General features: G+C 36.9%; 1 protein-coding gene across 11 annotated transcripts; it reads right to left on the minus strand.

Annotated features, from left to right (window-relative positions):
• Window positions 1-395: 395 nt before the first annotated feature.
• On the minus strand, window positions 396-27,527 carry synj1 (synaptojanin 1). Of its 11 annotated transcripts, none has more exons than XM_058789120.1 (33): window positions 27,371-27,450; window positions 26,805-26,982; window positions 26,544-26,612; window positions 26,322-26,469; window positions 26,012-26,098; window positions 25,278-25,545; window positions 24,834-25,059; window positions 24,178-24,261; window positions 21,877-21,938; window positions 20,080-20,176; window positions 19,764-19,939; window positions 19,357-19,438; window positions 19,101-19,253; window positions 18,358-18,523; window positions 17,491-17,514; window positions 16,967-17,158; window positions 16,767-16,851; window positions 16,452-16,592; window positions 16,142-16,334; window positions 15,610-15,768; window positions 15,355-15,511; window positions 15,126-15,243; window positions 12,752-12,964; window positions 9,346-9,424; window positions 9,052-9,214; window positions 8,768-8,953; window positions 8,151-8,189; window positions 7,813-7,944; window positions 6,790-6,828; window positions 6,419-6,453; window positions 6,150-6,333; window positions 5,124-5,428; window positions 396-3,802 (listed from the first exon to the last, which is right to left on the minus strand). In XM_058789120.1, exons 4-33 carry the CDS (start codon window positions 26,443-26,445, stop codon window positions 3,023-3,025), a joined length of 4,749 nt encoding a protein of 1,582 aa, XP_058645103.1. In that variant the 5' UTR covers window positions 26,446-26,469; window positions 26,544-26,612; window positions 26,805-26,982; window positions 27,371-27,450; the 3' UTR covers window positions 396-3,022. The 11 variants fall into 11 exon arrangements, with proteins under 11 accessions (XP_058645103.1, XP_058645109.1, XP_058645104.1 ...); XM_058789126.1 differs by having other exon boundaries at window positions 26,322-26,389; window positions 26,516-26,612; XM_058789129.1 differs by lacking the exons at window positions 26,544-26,612; window positions 26,805-26,982 and adding an exon at window positions 4,846-4,866 and having other exon boundaries at window positions 3,666-3,802; window positions 27,371-27,527.

Here is a 27,527-nt window from a genome sequence, read left to right on the forward strand (position 1 = left end):
AAATAAAAGCCAATTCAAAATATTAAACACTATATAAATAATACTGAAATAACACTGGCCTAAAGCACTTAAAAAGGAAGCATTTGTTTGAAGAAATGGACGGTGAAAGATGTTTATAACCCCCAGAAAATATTAAACGTAAACCTCAAATACACTAAAAGCTTTGTTATTAAAATTCATTTATTTTCTAATTGTTATTAAAATATGGGATATACTTATGTAGTACACGTTAAAATCTTAATTTGCAGAAACTAACATTTAAATGAAATCACGTTTAGACGATTTTTTAAAAATGCAATTTTACAGTAAGGTTTCTGAATAGCTGATGTGTCATGAAATATTGTGTCATATGTACCTAATATGATCTGCTGCAGCCAATAATTAATAGCAGTATGTTTCATGTTGAAATACATTTATTATTGCATACATACAACATCAATTGCTCCATACATAAATATGCACTTTTGGTGTGCACTTAAAATTACAGATCGAGTACTTGTTACTGAATTGCAGTTTTGTGGTTTGTGTATACATACATATAAGGTTAATACCACAGACTTGTTTACTACTGGGCTAAAAGCTACAAAGGAACATTAACTTCACAAAAGGAGTTAATTCCTATTAAAACCTTGCTTCTCATTAATATCTGGTGCTAGCAATGTCAGGTTCAACGCTTTCATTAACATACAGAACACCTGATCAAATGACTTCCAAGTTCTAATGCCTTTGAATGTTAAGTGGTTACATTGTGTTCACTAATCATCAAAATAATATATATTATATATATATATATATATATATATTATCCACAACCTGATACTTGTCTGTATTCTGGAGATATTCACAGTTAGTGCTTTGGAATGGTTTTCTCATGCATTAATTCACACAATCTTGCTGGCTGGCTTCTTCTGACCCATTCCTCAACCAAACCCCAAAAAGAGACACTTTTCAGTGCTTTTACGCTCCAAAAATAAATCTGTAATGCTCAAAGCCAAAAAATGTTCCTCAACATGTCCCAGGCTAACATTGAAACAGCTATGCAGAGGTTAAATTTGTACCTAAAATGTAAACAAGGAACAAAAGCACAAGTAAAATACTGCTTTCCTGAAATACATACACTTTAACCAAGAATGAATCATTTCAGTATGCCCTTGGAGGGACATTAAAAACCTGCATAACATGAGTAAAATGACTGCACACATAAAATAAGTGCCTAAGGGCTGATCATTCACCCATAATGCATCAGTACAGTCTGGAATGCTATATGATTAACAAAAACAACTGAGGGTGAATCATGATATGCTTCCCCAGAACCAAATAAACACCTTTGGGGCCTTTGAACTCCAGACTTTTATCAACAAGGCATTGTTACAAAACGGTAGCTTTAAATGTTACACCATTCATAATCCATCTTGTTGCGTTTCCTCTCAAGATTATACCATTTTATATAAATATTTCTCTCAAAATCAGTTCTAAGACAGAATGCTATAATAACTCTGGGGTCAGCAGACTCATAAGACATCCGAATCCCTCGATATGGCGATGCAAACACGCAAGCGTACTCGCACAAACAGCTAAAATACACAGAAACAGACGGCGCACTCCAAAATACAGCACAGTATTCCTCCACATAACAATAAATAGATCTATCAACAACCTGTTCATCGAAATTAAAAAAAACACAATTTCATTGAGCGAATAAGTACACATTGCACAAAAGAAAGCATGACCAACATCCTGAAGGAGGAACCCACCAAATCAAACACACAACACATTTGTTTAATACAGCAGTTCTGTTGTGAGCTTTGGATCAGATGAACTGAAAGCACATGTATATACAGTGTTGATGAATGAGAGGAGCCGCTAAAACCCTCAAGCTCCACTCGAAATGTGCGTTTGAAAGCCTAGAGGACAGAGCTCTTCAGTGCACTTTAGATATGGCATGTATATGCTGTAAATATAATCACAATTCAGAAGTACTTTACATTTTTCCCCACTAGGAAGACATTTAATCACTATGAATATGTATAGAAGATATATTTTTGACAAGCTAAGCACATCGCTCGTGCTACAGGATGCACGGGGGGGTGGGAGGGGGTCTTTTGCGTGAACACCCAGAAAAATAAAGACCCTTGATTTGAGTATGCAGTAAAGCACAGCAACGGTTACTGCTGAACTTAAACGTAGGCAATAGTAACAGGTAAAAGATACATTCATAATGAGTTTAACAACAAACAAGTATCTCTGGTCAAGCCCATTTTACGGATATGATGGCATAGAACACGTCAGCCACAGCCAGGCATTTTAAGTCTGTGCGCTTGATAACAAGATTTCTTATTTGCTTTGGGTTACAGAATAAAGGGATAGTTCACCAAAAAATGATAAATTACTCACGCTCATGTCTTTACAAACCTGTTAACGTTCTTTCTTCTGTGGAACATATTTGAAGAATGTTTCAACAGGTTTTGTCCATATAATGGAAGTCAATGGGTTCCAGAACAACCTATTTAGACCCCATTGAGTTCCACTGTATGGAGAAAAAATAAATAAAAAAATAACATTTTCAAAATATTTTCTTTTGTGTTCCGACATGAGGGAAAGTAAAGGATGAAATTGAAATCGCAATGAGATATACAACTTAATATTTATCCATTTTTTTAAATTTTCTTTTTTTTTTTTTTTTTACATCTGATCATGTAGCTTAAAGCTGCGGTCTAATGTGTACTAAACTAAATCTGGCCATTGAAGTGTAAAATGTTACACACGTGTGTATATCCATGTTAATACGCAAATTATGTTGGTTTTTTTTGTGCCCATTATTATTTAAAAACTGAAAAATACTAACATACCGTGTTGATTTACTCTTGGTTTCCCTATCGACGTTGGGCTAAAAGAAACGGTCGGATTTATTTCGGAAAAACGGGTCAGCACTTCCAAAACCACACTTTTATACAAACCATACATGTATTATAGATACACAATAATATTTTCTCTGTATTTTACATACACGTTCTCTGCTGCATCATCTCTCTGTGAATTCGTTTCTGGAAGGGATGTGGGCGTTTCTGATGCTGGTATTAGTCCTGGTTGGGTTCGGAGGAGGGATTGTGGGAAATGTGGAAGTGGGAAGCGACGTCCAGTTGCTGTCCATGCCAAAGCCTGAGCTGGGGAAGCTGCTCTGGGGTTGTGGGAAGGGAATGGATGAGGCTGTGGGTATAAGTGGCGGGCCGGTCCCACCTGCAGATGGAGCCTTCATTGAAAGGAAGTCTGAATCGTCATCGAATGTGACCCACATTTGGGTTTGTGTGGCTGGGGCTGCTGCTGGAGCAGGAACTAAGGATTGTTGTCTAGAGAATGGTGGTGGAGGAGTTGAACTGTGAACCACAGCTGACATGGCCCTGTTGAGACCAGACCTGGCCTGCTGCTGGGTGTAGAAATCGGGTGTGAGCGATCGGCGTGGGGAGGGCAACAAGTTGCCGGTGAAAGGGTTGGTGCTGTTGGGTCTGGGTTGGGCTTCTGTGAGGAATGGATTGGGGGATGAACGGAGGGTCTCCTGGGATTTGCTGCGGGAGGGAACGGGGGGAGGCAGAAGACATGGAGTGCTGCTGGTGTCCGGAGCGGAGAACAGGGAGAGGGAGCTGGGCAACGTGGAGGAAGAAGAAGGGGAGGGGGTGGATGAGGAAGAGGAGCGAGGGAGGGAAGCGGAGAACGATGAATTTGGGAAGAGGGACTGGGTGTTAAGCATGTCGAAGGGGTCTAGATTCCATTGTGCTTCTCTTTGGACTCCATTCATGTCCTTGGCCTGGGTAAAGAAAACACACAAGGGCTACATTATGAAATCAAACTTACAGTTTAAGGAGAAGCTACAACACAATGGAGTTGCAGAGTCAACATGAAATCAAATTTGATTTTATTAAATATATTGCAGAAAAATGATTTTCTTTGTAACCTTCCTTAACCCTCCAAAGCTTTTCAAGAAATGGTCACACCTTGGCTGTTTGGAACAATAAGTGTTTTTTTTTTTTAATTCTACTAAACTAACTTTCCTGAAGTAGTAACAACTAGTTTGAGGAATTTTAGGTTTGAAAGCTGACAAATAATTGCCCCCTTTGGCTGTTGGGGGCCATTTTTAAACTGATACAGTAAAATTTCTTTTGATATTTTAGATTAAGCAATTCAGTAAATTAACACCAAACTACTGAATGCACCTTTAAATATCCTGTTTCACTCACAAATATGTATCATTACAGACAGAAAAAGGGTTGAAAACATTATTTCATGTTGACTTATAATTATAAAACAATGTTTGTGTTACAAGTTTTGATAAAATGACTTATTGGTTAAAACATAAATGGTGCAATGACAGACTTTAAAATAAATCAAAATGATCTGAATTTGAAAACAGCATTATATAACAATCAAAAACACAAATATAATTAGTGTGCAAGTCTACTAGAGGTAAAGTGAAGCAATTTACTCATAAAATGACTTTGTCTTATCCAAGAAACACTGAAAACAATTATACCACGAATTAAAAACAAAAACAAACAACACCCACAACGAATACTGGATGACACTTTCCTTGAACCCCCTGTCGGAACAACATTAAACTCATAGCTTGGCAGTTCTTTCTTGAAGTAGCTATATACAATAATGTCAAGGGGTTCAAGTTAAGTTTACACTTTTCTGATATTTATAAAAAAATAAGGTTAAATTAAAGATGGAAAGGGGGAAAAACAACTATAACATGGAGGATTCTATATGTATGAGCACCCCATACATTGTGACTACTGGCTATGGTGCCATGAAGACAACGTAAAGACTAGAAATTACTTAATCCAGTACCTGTCAACCTGAGGATTGCTCCTGCTAGTAAAAGAGAGAGACACATGCATCAAGAAGAGCGACACATGACCAAAAGAACCACCTGGACAAAGTTGATATTACTAGAAAAGTAGGAAGAAAAAAAACAAAAAAAAACAAACAAGAGGTAGAGGCCCCTAAAGCTGGGTAATGACCCCAGGATGGGCTCTCGTGGGTACCGGTCTCTCTTTAATCACAACTGAATGTTGGGCTTGTGATCTAGACATTCATGCAGATGTGGGCAGAGAAAGAGGACTAACCTGAGATGTAGGAGCAGGAGCAGGAGCAGACTCGGGTGGCAGTGCGTGAGTGGACCGGCTCCGGGGTGGAGGCTTGGGAGATGCCAGTCCAGACTGAGGGGCGGCAGCGGCTCCAGCAGACGCTTGAGGAGCAGGCTGAGGCACCAGCGGGGCAGGGAAGGTGGGCTGCATCGGTGGAGGGAGCTGGGCTTGTATGGGTGGGGGCAGTTGAGGTTGCACGGGAGGCTGCATTGGCGACATGGACTGGGGCTGCATGGGTGATGTCATCTGAGGCCTCATGGGACCTGGCAGTGTCGGGGGTGGACCTGATGGACAGACACACAGCATTATTACATGATAGAAAGTTGGTAAAATTGTAAGATATGTTCAAATCAATAAATAATAAATAATTATTACATAGTAATAAAATAATACATAATAATATAAGCAATTTAATTACTGTTATTAGCAATAATTATTATTACTATAATTTCAAAAATTTTAGGTTGTGAATGTACCTTTAAATATCCTGTTACAGTCAGGAATATGTATTATTACAGATGTAAAAAAGGGTTAAAAACGTGTTACACGTTTCGATGAAATTCACAATGACTTATTGGTTAAAATATGAATGGTGTAATGACACCGGGGTTATTATTGTTAACTAAAACTAAAATTAAAACCACTGAAAACATTTCTGTAACTTGAAATGAAGTAAATGTTAACTAAAATAAAATATAAAAACTATATAGATATATAAAAAAAAAACTAAAAATGACAAAAACAAAAAATGACTAACTTTAAAATACTAATAAAAACTATAATAGTATCTCATTTATAATAAAAACACCGACAGACCTTATTATGAATCAAACTCTGAAAAATCTGAATCCTATTTACTAAAATATATAATAATAATAATAATAATAATAATAATAATAATATAGAACAAAAAAGCATTATAAGACATAATAACAATAATAAAAGAAAATGTAAAACAAAAATATTGAAGAAAAATTAACAAGTCATTAGAAGTGTTTAACAAACCTAGAGGGAGTTCAGACGGTTTGCTTGGGGGTTCAGGAACGGGTCTAGGAGCTCCGGGGTGAATATCAGGTGAGGGTCGTGGGGCCCCAGGATGCACCTCTGCTATGGGTCTGGGGGCCCCAGGATGAGCAGGAGGAGGTCTAGCCTGAGTAGGGATGCTGATGACTCCTGCTCGAGGTGGGAGCTAAAACAAAAAATATCATTTTAACGTGGTATTTTACTTTTTTTTTTTAAATTATTATTATTTTAATCTCATTTAGTCCACCCACCGGCCGTGGGGTGCCTCCAGGGGCTTGACCTCGACCTGAAAAACAGTCGAAGCAATAATCAAACTTTCAGTAATAGCTATATGAAATAAGTTAATAAAAATATCAGAAAACATATTTTATTAACTTGTCAAATTGACAATTTCTACAAACCTGATAACAGAACAATACTTTACATACTAAATTTAAACAGATGCTTTAAAAGTAAGCCTGGAAAACGCTACTGTCAATAATGTAGCTCTATTCTGTGTTGAAACTAGCCTGGGGTACAATATTCTGGCATGAGGAAGGCCAATTAAATCTTCTGTCAGTTACAGATGGTTGACGTTATTTTGGAGTGCTGATGAGCGAAGGCAGAGTGTGGAGGAACTCACCAGCTACATCTGCACGTGCTAACGCTGGGCTTTTTTGTCCTTTTGTCAGCATGAGGGAAGAATTATTCAAAAAATTACAAATTATTTTTCTGTTTTTTAGCATCTACTTTAACTAGGGAGAAAATATATCTGACCCAACAGACTCCTTACCTGCTTGGAGATCATTTCTATCATTCTCTATTTACAAAAGCTAATTCACCTAATTCAACCCATCACTTCACACCGAAACACTAAACCAAAAATCACTGGAATAACAGAGACTTCATGCACTGCATCACGGCAAGATGGATGACCTAAATACCCCTGCCCCATTAATCCATTTCTCTTAGCAAGTGCAGGAGGTCTCAAGCGATCAGGTGATCATCATACACAATAACAAACACTGCAAAAAAACGTCTAAAACCTAAATTACCTTCATAATCAGTCACATCAAACTCTAGATCAAGAGGCTCAGCAAAGCCTTCGAAAGAAAATTCAAAATGTTTCTAAAAATTACATTATAAACAAAAAACAAATGGCAAAACAAAGTCCACATGGCAAAATAATTACTTAATATTTCACATTTAATATATTATACCACAACAATGGCAAATTTACAATGAGGCTCAGGAAAAGCATGAAGAGAAACAACCAAACGAACAAACTAAAGTCAGCCAGACATTTTTCGCTATGCCAACCTAATATCAGGTGCAACTAACCAAGTAAATAAACACTAAACAGCATTAAGTCAATAATCCACAGCTAATACAACAGCATTACCTGCTGAATCTTTCCTAACAGGTGTGGGACTTCTGCCTCCTTTAGAAACCACAGGACATTGTGAAATGAATGAATGAAATAAAGTCAAATAAAAGAAAACCCCAAGTGAAAACAGTATCTAATGTAGTGCGCTCATTCGTACAGGTGTTTCAATCTCAGATAAAACTCATGACTTTTGGGTTTTGACTTCTGGTAAGAACAGATCTTTAAATCCAAAAATCGGTCATGCCTGTGTAAACATTTACAAAGATTTCACAGCTGTACCTGAGGGTGGTGGTGGGCGCTGTGGAGGTGCAGGTCGAGCTGGTGGGGCATGGGGGCGTGGAGGAGGGGGGCGTTTTGGCTCTAGTCCCTGTGAAGAGGAAGCTCCAGCTGGCTGAGCATCAACAGGAGAACCTGAGCAAAGAGAGAGTGAAAAAAAACCATGCTATTATCACAAGTGTCAAATCAACAGCCTGAGGGATTTAGCTCAGCTCACATCACTGCAAACCACACAGAAGCCTTGAGAGAGAGACACACACACACACACACACACATACTCTATAAGAGCTCAGGAACGACTGAGGCACATCAGCAACACCTCTGCAAACAGCACTCTTTACCTGCAAGGTCCCTTCTAATGGATGCTGGGCTTAATCCTCCTTTTCGCAGTGTAAAAACAAAGGAAAATTAATGTACTGGAATTTTTGTATGTTCCAGAGTTTGAAAAATTAACATTTTTGTATAACTCTGTAGATTTAAATCTACTACAGAGATACAGAAGAGAACTAATTATTAAAATTGTAAATAAAATAATATGATATATAAAATTGTTTTTATATTTATACACACATACACATATATACATACACATACATGCATACATACACATATATATATATATATATATATATCGTCAATGTTGAAAACAGTTGTGCTGCTGCTGTTTAAAATTTGAAATCATTATACATTTTTCTCAGGATTCTTTGACGCATAGAAAGTTTAAGAGAATAGCATTTATTTGAAATAGAAATCTTTTCTAAGATTATAAATGTCTATACTGTCACTTTTGATTAAGTTAATGCATCATTACCGAATAGAAGTATTAATTTCTTTCAAAAGTTTTAAATCTTACTGACCCAAACCTTTGAACAGCAGTTAAAAATAAAGACAAAGACAAAACCTCATATAAATCCATAAGAGTTTGTCCCTGTTGAATACAGTCAAATACTATCACTACCCTGTGGTGGTCCAGCTGTGCGTGGAGGGGCTCTGCTGGGCCGGATGGGGGGTGCAGGTTCTCCATGGGTAGGAGAGGGGCAGGGGCTGGTGCGTGGGGATGTGGCAGGGGACGAGCCTAGATCCATGCCTGCTCCAGGCTGCAGGTGCTGGGGTAAAATATCCTCAATCTCCTCGTCCACATCACCTGTCAACACAGCAATAAAAATATAACTCCATACTGTTCCAGAGCTCCATAGATTCCTGTTGAGTTTTGGTACCATGTAACTCAAAAAGGTGTCACACCTTCCATGTAATACTCTTCTCCCATGTCAGAGTTTTCTGCCAGCAGGGTGGAGCTGGTGGATGTTGGGACGCTGCCGCAGATTCTCTCCACGCTCATTTCCTCTTCTAGACTCTTTATCCAACCTGGACTCCTCAGACGGATGTCTATGGTCTTACCATTCACCTGCATGCAAACACAAAGAGGGATGGTTAAAAAAGGTCAATATTAGGGTACCATGCAATATATATGTGCATGTGATTTTTTTTTTTTACTGTCAATATCTAAAATGTAATCTTAACTGTAGAGTCTCTTACAGTAGAGCCGCTCAAAGATAGAGCTGCCAGAGCAGAATATCCCTCCAAAAATGTCACCCACATTTTCTCTTCAACAAACCTGTTCAGAAGAAAAAAAATATTTATTCATAATTTATGCATATATACGGATATGTATACACATATGCATGTATGTATGTTATGGAATGATTTTCCGGACTATTTTCAAAAGCAATTGCAAATTGTATTTTCAATTGCGTTTTCCACATGTGGGCGCATAAACTGTGACATAATCCAAATGCAATTGCAAATCTTGCATTACCGTTTGCATTTTCGCTTTCACGAACGCGCAGTGACTGTCACATTTCAAATGAAAAGGCAAAGTCCATTTGCAATTGTATTTCCCATGTCTTACGAGTTATGAGCCGGTCATATTTAAATAGCAATATTAATTACCACATTTGCCTTTTCACTTTCTCTGCGTCGCGCATGTAACCTGCCAAAACTCAAATGAAATCGCAATTCCTTTTGCATTTGAATTTCCGATGTCTATGCAGAAAGTTGTCAATCATAGTGAGGGGGCGGGACTATACTAGGGGGCGTGTTTGTATAGGGAGGTGACGTCACTCACAGACGACCGTGCCGAACGCTTTGATCAATGGAGGTAATCGGTAAAGGCTCCGCTAAAGGCAGCTATCAATCAGTTCGTGCCTGTGTGAACGAACAGACAACCTTCTTGGCACAATACACAATTCTGTCTTTTTTACCCCAAATGCAGCGATTTACCCCACAACGGTACGCACAATAGGTCAATATTCACTATTAACGAAACGCTTTACACCCGTCTCAACATCTCTCACTGTTTCTCTCACTCCGACTGACACAAATGAGTAAACAGACAGTGCAATTATACACTTAATTGCAGTACATTTTATTCCTTTCTACACCTGCCTCAATATTTAAAAAAACAACAACAAAAAAAAAACGTGCCAATCTATATTTATTTACCCATTTTCCACCTATATATATTATTTCATATTTTAACAGTTTTAAGCCGTTATGGAGCACATGTCCCATGGCACCAAAGTGTCACGCAAGTCTCAAGATCTCTCACTGTGTACAGCCACCCAACACTGCAATTGATGCACATGATTTATAATATTAATTCACTTTGGCTGTGGCTGGCATGTTCTGTGTGAAGACTCATCTAGGGCAGGCAGAGCAGGAGTAGCAGCATTTTCTGTTTTGTTATGTGCATTAATTGGAGTGTAAACTGACAGATCTTGAGGCAGGTGCTCTATTATAAGATAGGAATAAGATATAGGTAGCAAATAGGTAAATAGGTGCAGATTTGCACTGTCTGTTTGTTTATGTGCCTCAATCGGAGTGCAAACAGTAAAAGATCTTGAGGCAGGTGATGCGCTCTCTATTACTACGGAAGTTCTAAGCGGCCATGCATTTTTTTTTCCCCCTTCTTGTTTTCTCATGATCTTGACATAACAAAAGTTGTTTTCTAGTTATCACGACTTATTTTTCTCAAGAACTCAACATAACAAAAGTTGTTCTCTAAGTTACACAACAGCGCCAGCAGGTGGCAGTATAGAACTACTGATGGGGAGTTGATACTGTATCAACTAAATCTTACTGTACGCGTTTGGGAAAGAGGACCTTAGTGATCGCTAGAATTTATGCCGTTCGTTACTGACATTTAATTAAACTTATAAATGTTAAATGCTTGAATAAATATGATAATTTTGCTTGAAATTTTATTATGTTTTTGTTACGTTAGTACTGCTGCACGACTCATCACAGTTTCTCATTTGTGACCCTGTACCACAAAACCAGTCATAAGGGTAAATTTTTTTTTTTTTTTAAATTGAGATTTATACATCATTGATGTATGGTTTGTTAGGCTAGGACAATATTTGGCAGAGATACAAAGTTTTGATGTATTTACAGTAGGAAATTTACTAAATCTTCATGGAACATGATCTCTACTTAATGTCCTAATGATTTTTGGCATAAAATAAAAATTTAATTTTGACCCATACAATGTATTTTTGGCTATTGCTATAAATATACCCCAGCGACTTAAGACTGGTTTTGTGGTCCAGGGTCACATTTACAACGACGTATTTGTAATGTGCATCTTTCTTATTTTTAATCTTTATTGTTAATAAATATATATTAATAATAAATGTGATTTTCATAATAATATAATTATTAATATATATATATATATATATATATATATATATATATATATATAAAATATAATACAATTATAATTTAGTTCAGTGATGTTGTAGCCTGATCCTTTGTATTTTCTACATTTGTAGGAAACCATAAGTGTAGAATCGCACTCTGTTTACTCATTTGTGTCAATCGGAGTGAGAGATGTTGAGATGGGTGAAAAGCGTTTCATTAATAGTGAATATTGACCTATTGTGCGTACCGTTGTTGCTCCCGCTGTTAGCAGGGGATAATCGCTGCATTTGGGGTAAAAAAGACAGAATTGTGTATTGTGCCAAGAAGGTTGTCTGTTCGTTCACACAGGCACGAACTGATTGACAGCTGCCTTTAGCGGAGCCTTTACCGATTATCTCCATTAATCTCAATTAACCGTCTGTGAGCAACGCCACCTCCCAATACAAACACGCCCCCTAGTATAGTCCCGCCCCCTCACATTGATTGACAGCTTTCCGTGTAGACATCGGAAATTCAAATGCAAAAGGAATTTTGGCAGGTTACATACATGACGTAGAGAAAGTGAAAAAGCAAATGTGGTAATTAATATTGCTATTTAAATATGACCGGCTCATAACTCGTAAGCGAAAACGCAAACGGTAATGCAAGATTTGCAATTGCATTTGTATTATGTCCCAATTTCTGCGCCCACATGTGGAAAACGCAATTGAAAATACAATTTGCAATTGCTTTTGAAAATAGTCCGGAAAATCCTTCCATATATCTATATATTTATTAAGATATGTTATAAAGAATGTTATGTTCACCAAGGCTGCATCTATTTAATCAAAAATACAGTAAAAACTGTAATATTGTGAATTATTATTACAATTTAAAATGACTATTTGCTATTTTAATATATTTTAAAATTTAATTCATTCCTGTGATGGCAAAGCTGAATTTTCAGCATCATTACTCCAGTTTTAAGTGTCCACATGATCCTTCAAAAAAAAAAAATCATTCTAATATGCTGATTTGTGCTTAACATTTCTTATTATCAATTCTGAAATCAGTTATGCTACTTAATATTGGAAAATGATTCTTTGATGAATGGAACTTTGAAGAGCATTTATTTGAAACAGAAATATTTAGCAAAATGATAAATGTCTTCACTGTCACTTTTGAACTAAATTTTATATAAAAATGTAAAGAGCAATTAAATATAATTGGAATTAAATTATACATTCAAAATAACCTGTACCTGATAAGAATAACCTCGCCAAAATTTGCAAACTTTTCCAACAGGTCATCAATCAGTGCATCATCAAAGTAGTCATCAGGACCAGACGTGCAGAGAGAGACGAGGATGGTGCCGTCCGGTGGACCCTGCAGAGCGATCACTTCCTTATACACCTGATGTCTGGCCTCTGGATCCACCTCAAGTATGTCCACATCTATGATGGCCACCACAGGCCTGCAAGAAATAAATGTTAAGGGTACAAGAACAGCGATCCCTAAACTTAAAATACCTGTGGTCCACACAAACAAACGCAAAATTTCAACAATTACTTGCAGTAAAATAAATTAAAGCTGCAGTCCGTAACTTTTTTTTGGTTAAAAATGATCCAAAATCAATATTTGAGCAAGTACATAACCAGCCAGTGTTCAAAACGATCACCTTACTTTAGCCCGATTCACAACGGTTAGCTTATAACAATGTTTTCTAATTTGAGTGGTATGGGTAGGTTTTCACGGGAAATTCGAGCATGGCACGGCGTCATTACGTCACGTCTGTAAACAAAGAAGTTGTCCTGACTACTAGGCTATCGCATGTGAGGATCCTGCAGGTGGCGGATTGTTTAGCCTTTTCTCACAGCAGCTAGAATAATTAAATGTATCATTTTGATGGCGGATTGTAATCCAGAAAGTATTGTGCGTTTATGAAACACACGTGAATTAAATTAAATTATATTCCAGTTTTAAATGTGCTTCTGATTACAGATAGCCTGAGTTTACACGATTTGTATTTTAAAGAAAACCAGTTTGAAGGGAGAATAATTTGCTTTTTGGGTTAAAATAATTTCTTAGTATGAAATTCGAATGGTAAGACAATTAGATATTAGACTGTATAGAAATTGAAATCTACACGCTAAAACACACTATACTCATAGTCAAGCAATGCTGATGTTGTTAACATTAATAATTTGAGAATAAAAGTATAACAATAATAATACTTTGCATGGTTTGATGTGATATGAGCTAACTGATCTTTAGATTAAATCACCATTGATAGCGCGATTTATGGTAATGCTTTTTTCCTCAGTTGGGCAGAACAAACGTGGCAGACTTGTTACTTGTTCAGATGGCAATATACAGTGAAAATTCTTATTTGGGTCATATATTCCAAGACGTAGACTAGAATCTGTGATTGCGAAGTACAGTAAACATCCACACCGGTGCGGTGACATTCACCTCAAAACATTAGATTCATATGCGCTGGAGCAGTGCCGACTCACAGCCCACGCAAGCGAGATAATTGACCTATCGGTAAGCCCCTCCCCTTGAACGCAGACTAGCCAATGGCTTTCGAGTATCAGTTGCACGGGGAGCGGAACTCGGACAGCTTTAGGTTTCAGCGCCGTAGAGAAACATTGGAAGATCCAAAGCTTGCATCGGTTTTATGGGGTTTATGCTTTAAAAATGGCAAAACGATGTGCCTGGGGTACTTGTAACACTGATTCCAGGTATCCTGAGAGGATGGGCAATATCATTTATTTTATTACATTTCCTGAATCCAAACAAAACAGAGCAAAATGTCCCTAAGTATTCACCCCAATACAAATGAAGACAAAAACGTTCATTTTCTGGTTGTCATACACATTTAGTTACAATTTCCATCTGCTCAAGCAGAACATTAAAGTTATCTTGTGCTTTAGCAAGGTATCTCTGGCTAAACCTAGCTAACGTTAAAGTTAGTGAGTCCATGCTAATGTACAAACCTAAATAGCGGACTGTTCTCGCGTCTTGTACAGTGTAGGTCAAAAACACACAAACGAAGGTCTACATTTCAGTGCCTCTCCATATTAAACTGGTTAAATGTACATTAATTTAATCGTACCCTGCGATACATGAACAGTGTTAATCCTGCATGTTGTCATAGGCAATCGTGATGACCGACCGTAATATGAGACTTCTCCCGCTTACATTGTGATCTGTAAACCTTCGCTTTGAGTTACCCACCGGATTTATTTTTAAATATTTTATAAATCCCTCCATGGAATATTTAATTCCCATTTGGTGGCCTTCTGTGTCCAAAATTGTGCAAAAACATCGTGGGACAAGGTTTTCACACTGTAGCTGTCATTGAAAGACAGTGAGCAACTCCGTTTGTTTGTCCGAGGGAGCAACAGTAACTAAGGGGGGCGGGGCTTACCGATAGGTCAATTCCGCAAGCAACTTGCAATTACAGGCTTTCAAACAGATGGCGACAAAGAAGCAAAACTTACGGACTGCAGCTTTAAGTAAAAAATGAATTGACTGCCTCCTGCAGTACCTCTGAGGCCCACTGGAGGGCACTAAACACATTGCTAGTGTGTAAACTTGAAAGTTGTTGCTGTGGTATTAGTCTCTCTCACCTGTGATCAGAGGTTTTGAGCTCTGCTCTACCATAATATTTGAGCTCTCCAGGGCTCCATGGGTACTGATCTTCCTCAATCACTGGGGCTCCTACAACATTCAACTCCAACTCTTCCGCTGTAATACACACAGGCAGATCTAGTCAAAATTCTTCAAGGAAAGCGTAATCTGTTGCTGCATTTCAAGTTCAGTTAATGGTTGAAGATATGTAATAAATATAATTCTCACCAGTTTTATCAAAGTTCCACTTTCTTCTCTTCCATAGCACACGGTCAGTCCAGGCTGGTGTGCGGCACTTCTCACTGGTGTCATAGTCCTCCGAAAACAGGTCATATTTGTAAGTGGGGGCAAAATCCAGCTTCCCTTCAATAAAGCCTCTAAAAACCTGAAATATGAAAAAAAAGAGAAACAAAAATAGTAAAAAAAAAAAAAAAAAAAAAAAGACATGTTCCACTGATAAAATCGTTTTTTCCCCTGATATACCTGTCCAGAATTCTTCTGCTCTACCAGTTGATCTCCAGCAATCAGTGCATCCCAATTTTGCTGTCTGATCAGCTCCTTTGTCTCTTCATTAGGAATATTTATTCTGTAGTTGAAGTCTCCACACCAGAATACATAATCATGGGAGTACAGGAGCCGGCCCTAAAAATAAACAAATAGATTAATAAAATTATTATTTAATAATAATAAAAATATATATATTTCTTTTGATTATGTAATATAAAATAATATAAATATTATACATTAATACCTATTATGTAGTTAAATAATATTATTAAGAACAAAAATTATAATAAATTACTTATAAATAATAAAAACAATTATAATATGTTTATTATATAAAAATAAATAAAAAATAATCTATTACATGTTTAAAATTAATTATAATGCATTTAAATAACACTAACAATTTATAAGCAATAACAAATAATAATTATTAGTAGTATAAAAAGAAGAAGAATGTGTTCACAAACGGAACAGATTTAACATATTTTTTACATCATAAATGAATTACCATGGGGAAGGACAGTTTGCGTGTAATTTCATTGTAGTCGTCGTTCCTCTCTTTGACCTGTGATTGGCCGGCGGCGAAGTGTGAGCACAGAAAGCAGATGCTGGTGGTGTGGAAGAGCATGCGTATAGCCACACCCCCTTTATTACCAGTGGCTCCACCCATTCCAGTCTTCACTGTGTCCACAGCAACGTCCCTATGTGAGGAAAACGACACAATATGAGATCTCAGAATAAATTCTAATCCTTTGAAATATCTGAAATCACGCTGATTTGTCAAATCACAAAATGAAAACAAATGTTTGTGAGAATACCTGATGAATGGTGCATGCTGAGGGCGTATGAAGACGAACAGACACACACCCACCAGCTGCTCTGAGGCCAGCAGCACATATTTGTGATCTCGTGAGATGTTCTTCTGCAGTTCTGCAGCCCACAGCTTCTGATTAGTGGTGCTACCAGAGAGGAAAGAGAAGTTCAATAGTTCTCCAGGGAAATAAACAAATACTGACTGATTGAAAAGTTTATTGTGTAGCACATCACAACCACTGGACCAAAGGAAATTTTGCTTCTGCTTACTATATAACTTCAACCAGTGAACTTTGAAATCTCTAACATCAAGTTCTTACCTTGCGCTGACGATATTTCCAGCATTCAGCTCCACCATTTCCTCAAAGCCAATAGCAAAGATGTCCACTGGGTTGGATTTTCCATCTGCATGACAAAACCCACCCAAAGTATTTGCACTAGTTTTTTTTTTTGGTCGCTGACAATAGCAACCTCATTTCTTTGTAAGTATCATTTGCATTGATTTTGCATCAACACATACCTTGGAATTCTGGGTGGCCGGCCTTCTTAGGGGCATCCAGAAGCCAGTCATTGAGCGTGTGGTTACGAAACGCAATACTGCGGAACTGCTTGCCCCCGTTCACGTTCCATGTACCCACACATACTCTGATCTTTTTGGGACATGTGTACTTGAAGTGGTTCTGACACATGCCCAGGAGCACTCTGGGAGAGGCTAAAACAGAAAGGGCGAGATATTCTTATCAAAAACCTACATTAAAAGAATATGAAATATGAACATGAAAGTGCACAAAAAGAAAATGCAGAGCATATGACATTGACCAAACCACTGAGACACACCAAACAACTGAATTCTTTCCTTGAAACTCGGACAAAAAGATACAATGTATTTAAAACAAGACAAGACAGATGATAAAAAAAATAAAATAAAAAAATAAAAGAAAACACACACAATGTACAATGTCAGAGGCGCCAAAATAAACAGTGAGTTTATGAAACGGAACCATAAAGAGTTATGGATTTATGGTTGGTCTGTGTATACTGTACCTGACTGTAAAATGGGCTCAGAGACTAACATTGTAAGCATTAAGGAGAAAAAGAAAGAACAAAGGGAGAGGGGAAGAGAGAGAGGTTAAAAGTTAGCCGTTAGACAGATAACAGCATTAGTCCTCTGGTTCAACACTAATCTCACACCCAAAGCAGCCGGGAGCCATAGATTAGCACGCTAGCATGAGGAAACGCATTCAGATCCAGATCCACAGGATGAAATCAGTCCACTGCAGCAGACTGATCCCATAAACCGTGACCACAAACACAAAATACCAAAGGTGGAGACATTTGAAACCACCTATAACTCAGTAAAGTCCATAAAATCTGAAAATTCAATAAGCATTTGCCAGGTATTTTAAATCTATTCTTTAATAGGCAATGCATTTTCAATATATTCATACTATGAATATTTATTTTCATTTTTTAATAGACTTATATTATAGTTAATTATATTAATAATATACTTCTATTTTTATAATTTATCTAAATCTGAATATATTTGTTAATTTGTCAGAAGTTTTTCTAACACATAAAAACACACTGTGCATCTGTTTGTGTGAAATACTTCAACTTCATCATTTAAAGAATTTTCAATATAAACAATTATGGCCGTTACCTATAAAAACAAAATCATCAAAATACAAAAGAACATAATGCACAATATATTACAGAACAATAAACACTTGACAGAACAGTTTAAATAACTGTCCATGATTGTAACAACAATGGTACTTATGTTAACAACGGGGCATTTTTTTATGCCCACATTTTAAATATTTGGTGTACTTTTGTCAATTTTGCGAGCATTTTTCCCCATAGCCCTGGTTTATTTCTAACTATGGATTGTGGTGTTGTAAATCGTACCATACAGGGAGCTGGTTGTGAGGAGGGCTCGTGCCTTATCTGCCAGGTCACTGTTCAGGGTGCTGCCCAGTCTCAGGATGTCAATGGCTTCCTGTTTAGAGCTGTCAAAGAAGTTGTTCTGAATGGTTCTGGTGACCGAGCGAGCTCCGTCTTTTAGCTTTCCACCCTACAGAAAGAAAAAAGAAAATCCAAACAAAATAGTCAAGGTCTGGAACATCAAAAAAAAAAAAAAAACTCAGAATGAAACAAAACTTTCAAAACAAACTAAAACGCTCATTACAAAACGAAATAAAACAAAAAACACATTGATGAACATGTATTCAAAGGGACATCAAAGGAATACTTTTATTTCTTATTTCTAACTCCAAGCTAGATGAAGCCTGGGGTTTGAGGCCTAGTTGGAAGAGGTTTACAGGCTTTTATAACAGTCTATAAAAAGAGGCCTGATTAAAGTCGACAGCACTGCCAGTTACAGTAATCTTTCTCTACTAACACAAAAGATCCAACACAAAACAGAGCAGACTAAAATAAATACAGCATCACAACTCAAATTGACAACTAGCTACTGTCAACTTACCACACAGCAAGAAGAACAGCCATAGGAAAGCAGAGAAAAATCGCAGATTAAGACAATTAAGACAATCGTAATCTTACAGAGTGAAAATGGCACAGAAACACCCATTTTCTGCTCTCTGCTGCCTTTTGTGCTGTACTGTCTGTGTGTTTTACAAGCCGACATGTACCTTAGCCTTGCCATCCAGAGCACCAGTGCCTGCATAGATCTTGCTGATCGAGTCTCCATTGGTGGACCACATGGTGCGGAAAACCTCCTGAAAGCGTGCCACCAGCTGAGGCTTCTCAGTCAGACCCATGTCTTCCAATTGTTTTGGAAGCATCTGAACACCACATACATATTACATAATGAATGAAAGACAAACAAATAGTAAGAAAAAAACTTCAAACTGTAGTAAAAAAACAACAACTGTGTTACAAACACACCTCAAGCGCAATGAAGGCCTGGACGCTGTTTGTTCGGTCCAAGCAGTCTAGACAATTGGAACGAATGGTCCCACTTTGACATCTGAGGTAAACACAATTGCGGTAGACAATTTTATCAGCTAGTTTTAGTGATTTTGTGATTAATAATGCTTAATACATTTTTTAAAAGAACGAAATTGTGAAAATAAAAATTTACAAACATGCATGCATCCACCTCCCAAAAAAAAAATGTATTCCTGTTTTAAAATACCCAGTGGCTATGAGGAAAATAGATCCAATAGTTTTTTTTTTTTTTTTTTTTAAGTATACACACAATGAATTAAACAAACAACCTAATGACGAAAATGTTTTGCTATTCTATGATATTTCTCAACAACCGGTTTTGCTGGGATGCTATATAACCTCACCTCTGAATGCCGGCCTCCCCTGAGTAGTAGAAGAAACCACATTCCTCCAGAAACTTGCTGATCTGAGGTTTCAGGACACTGCTGAGCTTGTCAGTCTTCCCACCTTTAACCATCTGATGATAGTCAAAGTTCAACATTCTCACAGCGTTTGCATGCTCTGAAGCTTTCAGGTGACTCTGTGGGCAAAGACAAAGACAGTCTTTACACAGTAAAGGAAGCAAAACAACTGCTCTATGGTCATACTTGAGAACTGAAAGACATCTTAAATAATGCATTGTAACCTGACCAACTGGAATATTTTCTAAACAACAATCACCTGGAATGCTTTGCTCAGCATGTGTTCACCCTCCTTCATACCCAGCAGGTTGATGATCACCTGTTTGCCATACAGCCTCCTCAGGGCACTAAAGTGTCTGGACAGGAAACATCACAAAGGGTTCATACACATTCAAACCTTACTGAAAAAGAATAAATGAAAAATGTTGATACAATCCTTAAAGAAAAATCAAAGGTGATTTAAGACAAAGGAAGCCAAGGAAACAAGTGATCAATACATCATTAAGGATGGGATGAATGTGTTGTCTGCATCTACTTCCTCTCATCACGACCTGACTCAGCACTCCAGGGAACAGAGCAGTGACTCATGATGAATAAAGAATGTCCATCTTGCTCAGTGTGAGGAGCCAAGGCTGGATAAGAATAAACCCTCCCACATATTCAGGATAAGGCTTTCTTAATGCAGATTTTATTGTCTTAATCAACCTAATCTTGCACTGAAAAAAATCATAAAGATATATTATTGTTGAGCAGTGAGGGAGTAAAACAGGCTCACATAAACTGTCCTCTACCAGAGTTTTCATTTGACTGAATGCAAGATTATAAATCTAATATTAATTAATTAATTATATTAATATAAATAACAGGTTTAACGTTTTTAATGTTTTTTTTAAAACTACTTAAATATTAGGTAAATAAATGTTTAAACTGTTAAAAATAATTTACATTTTAGTGTCACATTCTTATTTGCAATCAATAAAATGTATTATATCAAAGTTACGAATTATAAACAAAAAAAGTTTTTAGTTTTAGTAATTTTTTAGCACTTCAACCTATTTTTTCTCAGCTAGTTGCCAGTGAAACAATTATAATTTTCTGTTGTAAGTCTTGTACATTCACATTTTTCATCTAATATTTACATTATTTTATTTCAGTTTTATTTTGATTAATAATAAATCCGTTCTAGTTACTAACAATTATTTTAATGCAATGCATTTAAATATATATTTTGGCCTCACTTTATATTAGGTGCCTTTAACTACTATGTTATTACATAAAAAAAAAAAAAAAAAAAATAGTTTGGTACTTATTTTTGTGTCTTTTGCTGTTATTAAGGTGGGATACAGTTAAGGAAAGGGACGGGTTTTAAAGGTATAGTCAGATTTAAGAGTAGGTTAAAGGGTTTGTAGTTATATCTACATGCAGACATTACAGATGGAATTACAAGCAGGTTTTTTTTTTTTATAACATGCATTTTATGATTATTGTTTATGATTAATTCAAATTTAATTACATTGTAGTTATAAATACACTTCATATAAAGTGGGTCCGTTATTTTTTAGATGCATTTTTATGGTCAAATGATCATTTACAGATAATGAGTTTATACTTGTGTTTATATCAGCATGACTAATGGGCTGGACATCTTGCGCTGCTTTTTAAGCATCTCATGCCATCAGTGCTGATTTTTCTAAGACACCATGAGCAGTCTGCATTTATAAGTCACCCAAGTTAAAAAAGTTCAACTTTTAAATGATCCATCGAGACCCCCTCCTGCACTTCATCCAGCGGTTCTGTGTGTAATTGCCGCCTACAAATCTATCTAATCGGGCTCTGGTAAACCTTAATTACCCACGACTAGCTGAAAATCCAACCTTAGACATGACTTAGCTTGCCCATCCAGACTGTGTTAAATAACAGGACTGTTTGAAGCAGGGCCCGTACACTAGGCTAATGTCTGCTGGATTACTTTCATCATGCACGAACACTTGGGCCTCAGCCAGAACAGCTGGATACTACAGCAAGCATCATCAGAGACCAGCAGAATCCTAATTACCTCTCAAAAGCGGGTGCGTTTGCTTCAAAACCACGGGACAGCTTAACACGATGAGATCCGACCTTTGTGGAAAGAGGAAAAAAACAAAAAAGGAAGAATCATAAGTAGAGTTATTTCATATTTGGTGCAAGAGGAAATTAAGGTGGCAGCAGTAAAGGAAGATGAGAGAGACAGCAAGAGAAAGACCACACAGGCCTGGCCCGCCTGCTGAGTTGAGCTGCGTTTGAAGATACGAAAAACATTTGCGCAAAATAAGACAGCGGAACCATCTGTAATGATTTCACAAGCTCACTGAAGCCTGAAGATCTATCAGAGATGCCGATCATACCAGGAAACACATGAATCCTGGCTAGACAGTCGTGCTCTAGTCTAGGCAGAAGTTTCAACTGCTAATGGTGGCTAGCTGCAGATTTTAATAGGTTGCAGGAAGCCCCTTTCTAATAATGGTTTTCTATTTGCGTGACATTTGACTAACTGCTCTCACAACCTTCAGTATAACACATTACGTTCACACGTACAACCATAACAGATAGGCTATACAGAAGACTTTCCCATCTCTAGGCTATGACTGGCTTCTCATTTCCTGTAGTCTCAAATAACTCGGTCACTTAAACAGTTACACCTTTGAACACAATTGGTTAGGATTGGTTGTGTTGCGTCTTCTAACTAGGGTGACTCTAAAATCGCCTTTATAAAGTCAACATTTGATCTTTATGCCTTTTGTTTAATTTAATTTTAACCCAGTTTATTTCAACATTTTACACCAAGGGTCTTCAAAAAGGGGCCTGCGATGGTGCAAATTTTGTAAAAAAATTAAACAAAAATCCAATAAGTTAACTTAAAGCTAAAACAACTATTTAAACATGTTAAATGTGCCCCTCCTACATTAAAACATTGTATTATTTATTTATATACTATTATTTATACTATATACAAAATTACACACTTATTACTCGCAAATACACATACAAATAAGATTACTAAAATGTAAATTTATCTTATATGATTTTTCCATTTTTACACTTTTTAAAAATATTTTAAATTTAGATTTAATTTTTTAATTTTATTTAATTGTTATTTCAGTTTAGTTTTCATTTCTTTTTAGTACTTCAACTTAAATTTAGTTTAGTTAGTTGCCAGGGAAGAATTTAAAATTTTTGGTTTAAAGGTTTGGTTTTTGGTTCATAAGTTTAAGTTTTTGCATCTAATATTTACATTTTATTTTATTTCAGCTTTATTCCAATTAAAGAAAAATGATTAATAGTTTTAACTTTTAGTTAACAACTACAACAACACTGAAAAAATAATGAAATAATATCATTCATTATTACGTATTTTATTAATGCAATTTGCAATATATTTAAATATGTTCATCTGTTATTTTTTTATCAGTATGTATAAGATGGTCCCTGTTCTACCTCTATATGCAACAAGGGTCCTTGAACTCAAAAAGGCTGAAGTTTAGAGCTGTTGGATATTTATGCTTTATTTAGACTCGGTCAGTCTGTCAGAGTCCCACCCAATTCTGTTTGTTGCCTCTGCAGGTCCCTGCCATTAATATTTCATACATTCGGAATGGCAGCAGAGACTGGCTCACATTACCCTGAGCTTTCTGGGAGAAAAGAAAAAGTATCCTGTGGCGATTCTACTTCCTAGCTTTGCATTGAAGACAATGAAATACCTTAACCAATACCACTATGGCCTGAAGTGACACACAAGACCTTTCATTCAGGTTCCGTGGAAAGCTTTGAAAAACAGCTCAAGAAGGGTCACCTCACCAGCTTCCCACTAAAAGCAACAATGATAATGTCTATGCAATGTCAGAGGAAAGACAAAGGCATTTCCAGACCTGCTCGCTGGCATCTTAACTTGATTTCACAAGAAGCCAATATTTTTATCAGAAACTGGATCCTTTCCAAAATGAGTCTTGGTCGGTTTAGATGCAGCTTTCACCGACTGACATTGCACAAACTCTTTGCAGTGAAGAACAGATCATCCACCAGACAAAACTAAACCTTCGATATACCAACTGTCGATTCCCATGCTGTCCTTTTGGCTCTCGACTTTGATTCAGCTGCAACAAAATCCCCTGAAACGAGTGTTTCTGATAATATGAATAAAGGGGGTCAGCACTGGCCATGTGTGACGAAGTGGAAACACAAAAGAGTAAATTCATTATGATGAGTCAGCAGGAGCATGGAACTCCAGCAAGCTCAATTCAGTGGAGCGCAATGCAAATATTTTTCCTCAGTGTTATTTGAAAACATGCATACATTATATTGATTCAAGGCTTTATTGTACCTGAATTCCTGGCTGCTCCCAGAACAGAGGTATTGATCCTCGGATCTGAATGAAGGAGGATACTTTGTCATCAAGGAAAATAACCTGTAGGGAATATAAATAAAAACTAAATCTTAGCCTTGGCATGTCACATATGATATTTAACCTATGGTATTTCCCACTTAGAAGACTAACTGAAATGAATGTACAATATCTTATTTCAATAATATTTATTCTTAAATATTTTCTATTTAGAGGGGATTTCATAGTTCTAGACAATATTCACCTCTAAATTATTTACCATTTTTTTCTGTATAAAATAATACAAATACTAGAAAAATGTTTAATATATTATTTTCAAATAATAGTGTTTAGGTTGAAAACAGAGCAAAGTTAATAATGGCAGATTGGTGCCATGTAGTTGGAGAAATAAAGCAATTTTATTTATTTTTTTTCCCCTTTCATTTATTTTCTGTGTGATTATTTTTAAGACCATTTAGCCTTCTCTTATATCATTTTCTGTGTTCGTCCCATTTTATGATTGATGTTTCGTACCATTCCAGTGAAATTAAAAAAAAAAAAAAATTAACATTCCGAATTCTTTTTCCTTTTAAGTTTAAAATGACTAAAGACCACCTGAGGGTTAAAGAAGTGAGTTCAAAATATTGTTTGCACACCTGCTCAGTCTCCACAAAGTTGGCCACCTGGCCGTCGTCATTTGTGCCTCGGACATTGAAACGCGTGCCTGCTCTCTCTGAGCTGAGCCGAGAGATCACGCAAGCTTTGGCCTGCTTGTGCCCAGCGTAGATGGTGCGGATCTCCACTCCGCCACACATCAACCTCAGCAGCCAGTCATCACAGTTCACCCCATAATGCTTGAGATGGAGATGGAGGGACTGATTCCTGTGAAGCCGTTACATAATTACATAACCATTACATCCATTTATCAGCCACCGATTAAGATCAACATTCTGAGTAAGTGATATTTTGTTGGAAACATATTTCACATATAAAACAAACCCTTTATGGCCACTAAAAATTAATGTTTTGAATAAAATGGTATTTATATTTAATGGAAAAATCTTTTAACACTGAATCAAATTGACCTGAAAAATACCCACCAGAAAAAACGATTGTCAGATGTGTCTTCTCTGATTCTGCGGTGCGCGTTCAAACTGAGGTCCAGACTCACTCCGGTGGAGGACCAGGCGAAATAGAAGTTACCAGAGTTTAAGATTTTCCTGACATCAGCGATGCGGTCCTCATCCGAGGGGTCATTTTTCAGAGAGACGAAGTCCGTGCCTGTTACCCGAAAAACTTCTGAATCCTGGACTTTTCCCACTGAACTGCAGCCTGTTACGACCACCAGGCTGTGCAGCATAGAATCCCCTTTGGAAGAAGAGTGAAGTGGATTCAGAGCTTAGAGTTTGTAGATTATGCACATTTTGTAACCACATATTTAAAATGTGCAAGTTCAGAATTAGTTCACAGAAAAACCCATATGTACCTTATTTAAATATTGAGGTGGATAAGTCTAAATGTCTATGCTGTTTCCTAAGAACTTCAAATATGACAGTGAAATATTATATAAACTTACAAACTCAAATAATGGCTAACCTTGTAGTTACACTGTAATTAGTGACAACTGCTTGATAACATGTGCATTTAACTTTCATAATTTTTGTTTTGCTGTGAATTTCAGTGTTTTGGTAATATTTCTGCTCTACTTATCTTCAGAAAGATTAGGGTTTTTCCTTTTAATCTGGCGACAGGGTGGATTTGCATTTGTTGAGATGACAAACACAACCGGCAAGTCAAATTAAATTTTAAAAAAAAAGAAGCTGAGAAACTGTACCAAGGTTAAGACGAAGAACTCCCAGGATCCCATAAGCATCCAGCATCTTGGTGTACGCCGTCTTGATGGTCTCCTTCTCTGCCGCCGCTGTGGATGACAGCAAAACTTTTACTTATTAAAAAAACCACATGCCATATTTATTGATGATTTATAATATCCAAAATTATTTCATATGCAAATAGGCAAAATTTTAGCCATTTTGCTTTCTTACATCTAGGAAATTCTGTGAATCAATAATAATTCAATAAATGACTGGTTTGACATTTTTCATATTGAACAAGTAATATAAAGGGTATATGGACAGCCTTACACAGTACAGCAACTGCTCCAGACTCGAACATCAGGCATTCTTCTCGATTTCTGGTCTCCACAATCACACTGTATGGAGGTGGATCCAATTTATGATAAATACGATAACCTTTACTGAATGCCATAACTTGACACAACCTGTTTCAGCCCTGCATAAGAAAAAAATAAAAATACCATTTTACTTTGAAAACATACCATATGAAGGAAATGCCACAGGGGTTACCATATTCAAACCCTAAACCGCCTGCAGGTTCAGATAAGCAGGTGCATCAAATGTCGCATCATGCAGTCACTAAAACACAATTCAAAGGGTATTATTAATGCATCCTGTCATAAACCATTGACATAAGAGGAAGGAAATAGACTTGCACAATTCGGGGTTTTATAAAGACATAATCTCGTTGCTAAATTACACTCTTAAGATTGCAATGAAGTCATGCATGTTCAGTGTATTATATGAAATGAAAGACAACAAGATGCTTACAAAAAACATGTTAGTTATGCTGTATTTCAGCAACACGACAGCAAGGAATGGAGAACGATCACAAATCCCATCAAAGCCGAAGCAACGAGTTAAAATGTCCGACTCAAATTAAATAAACCGTGCAGAAACAGGAGGATGACAGGTGTTCATCACAATGGCACACCACATACAATTAGATCTGCAACCCAAATATATGAGAATGTTTACAATTTATGCACCCACAGGCTGTCTAACCTTGCGCCACTGTCTCAGCGTGAGGCTGAAGGTTAGTACACATGAGATTAACAATCATCCAGATGATAACTAGAACGAAGGCCCCGCCGGCCATTTATGTCAAAATCAACAGTTAAAACAAACTGACAGCGCTAAAATCCTTCATCACGACCAACACTAACGGCTAATGTTAGCCGGCTAGCTCTCCATCGCCTTCCTGAACCATAAATACATACATTTAACTGATAACAGCGCCGCAATATGTGCGTTTATACGTTAAACGTGCGAATGAAATGCCTCAGTATTCATTATTCATTTAAAGGATGCTTGGTAAAAGAGATGGTCTTGTGTACCTGTCAGAGTTGTGTCTGTCTTCCCCCGGTTGGAGATCGTATAAGGCTAGAAACAAAATGATTAGCGGGGCAGGTAGTTCAAGCACAGAAATACAACTGAAACCTAGAAAGGACAACATACATGAGTACTTGTGGTTACGCCCCGGACCACTTCCGG

The sequence above is a fragment of the Onychostoma macrolepis genome, chromosome 10, assembly GCF_012432095.1.
Source record: "Onychostoma macrolepis isolate SWU-2019 chromosome 10, ASM1243209v1, whole genome shotgun sequence".
NCBI lineage: Eukaryota > Metazoa > Chordata > Actinopteri > Cypriniformes > Cyprinidae > Onychostoma > Onychostoma macrolepis.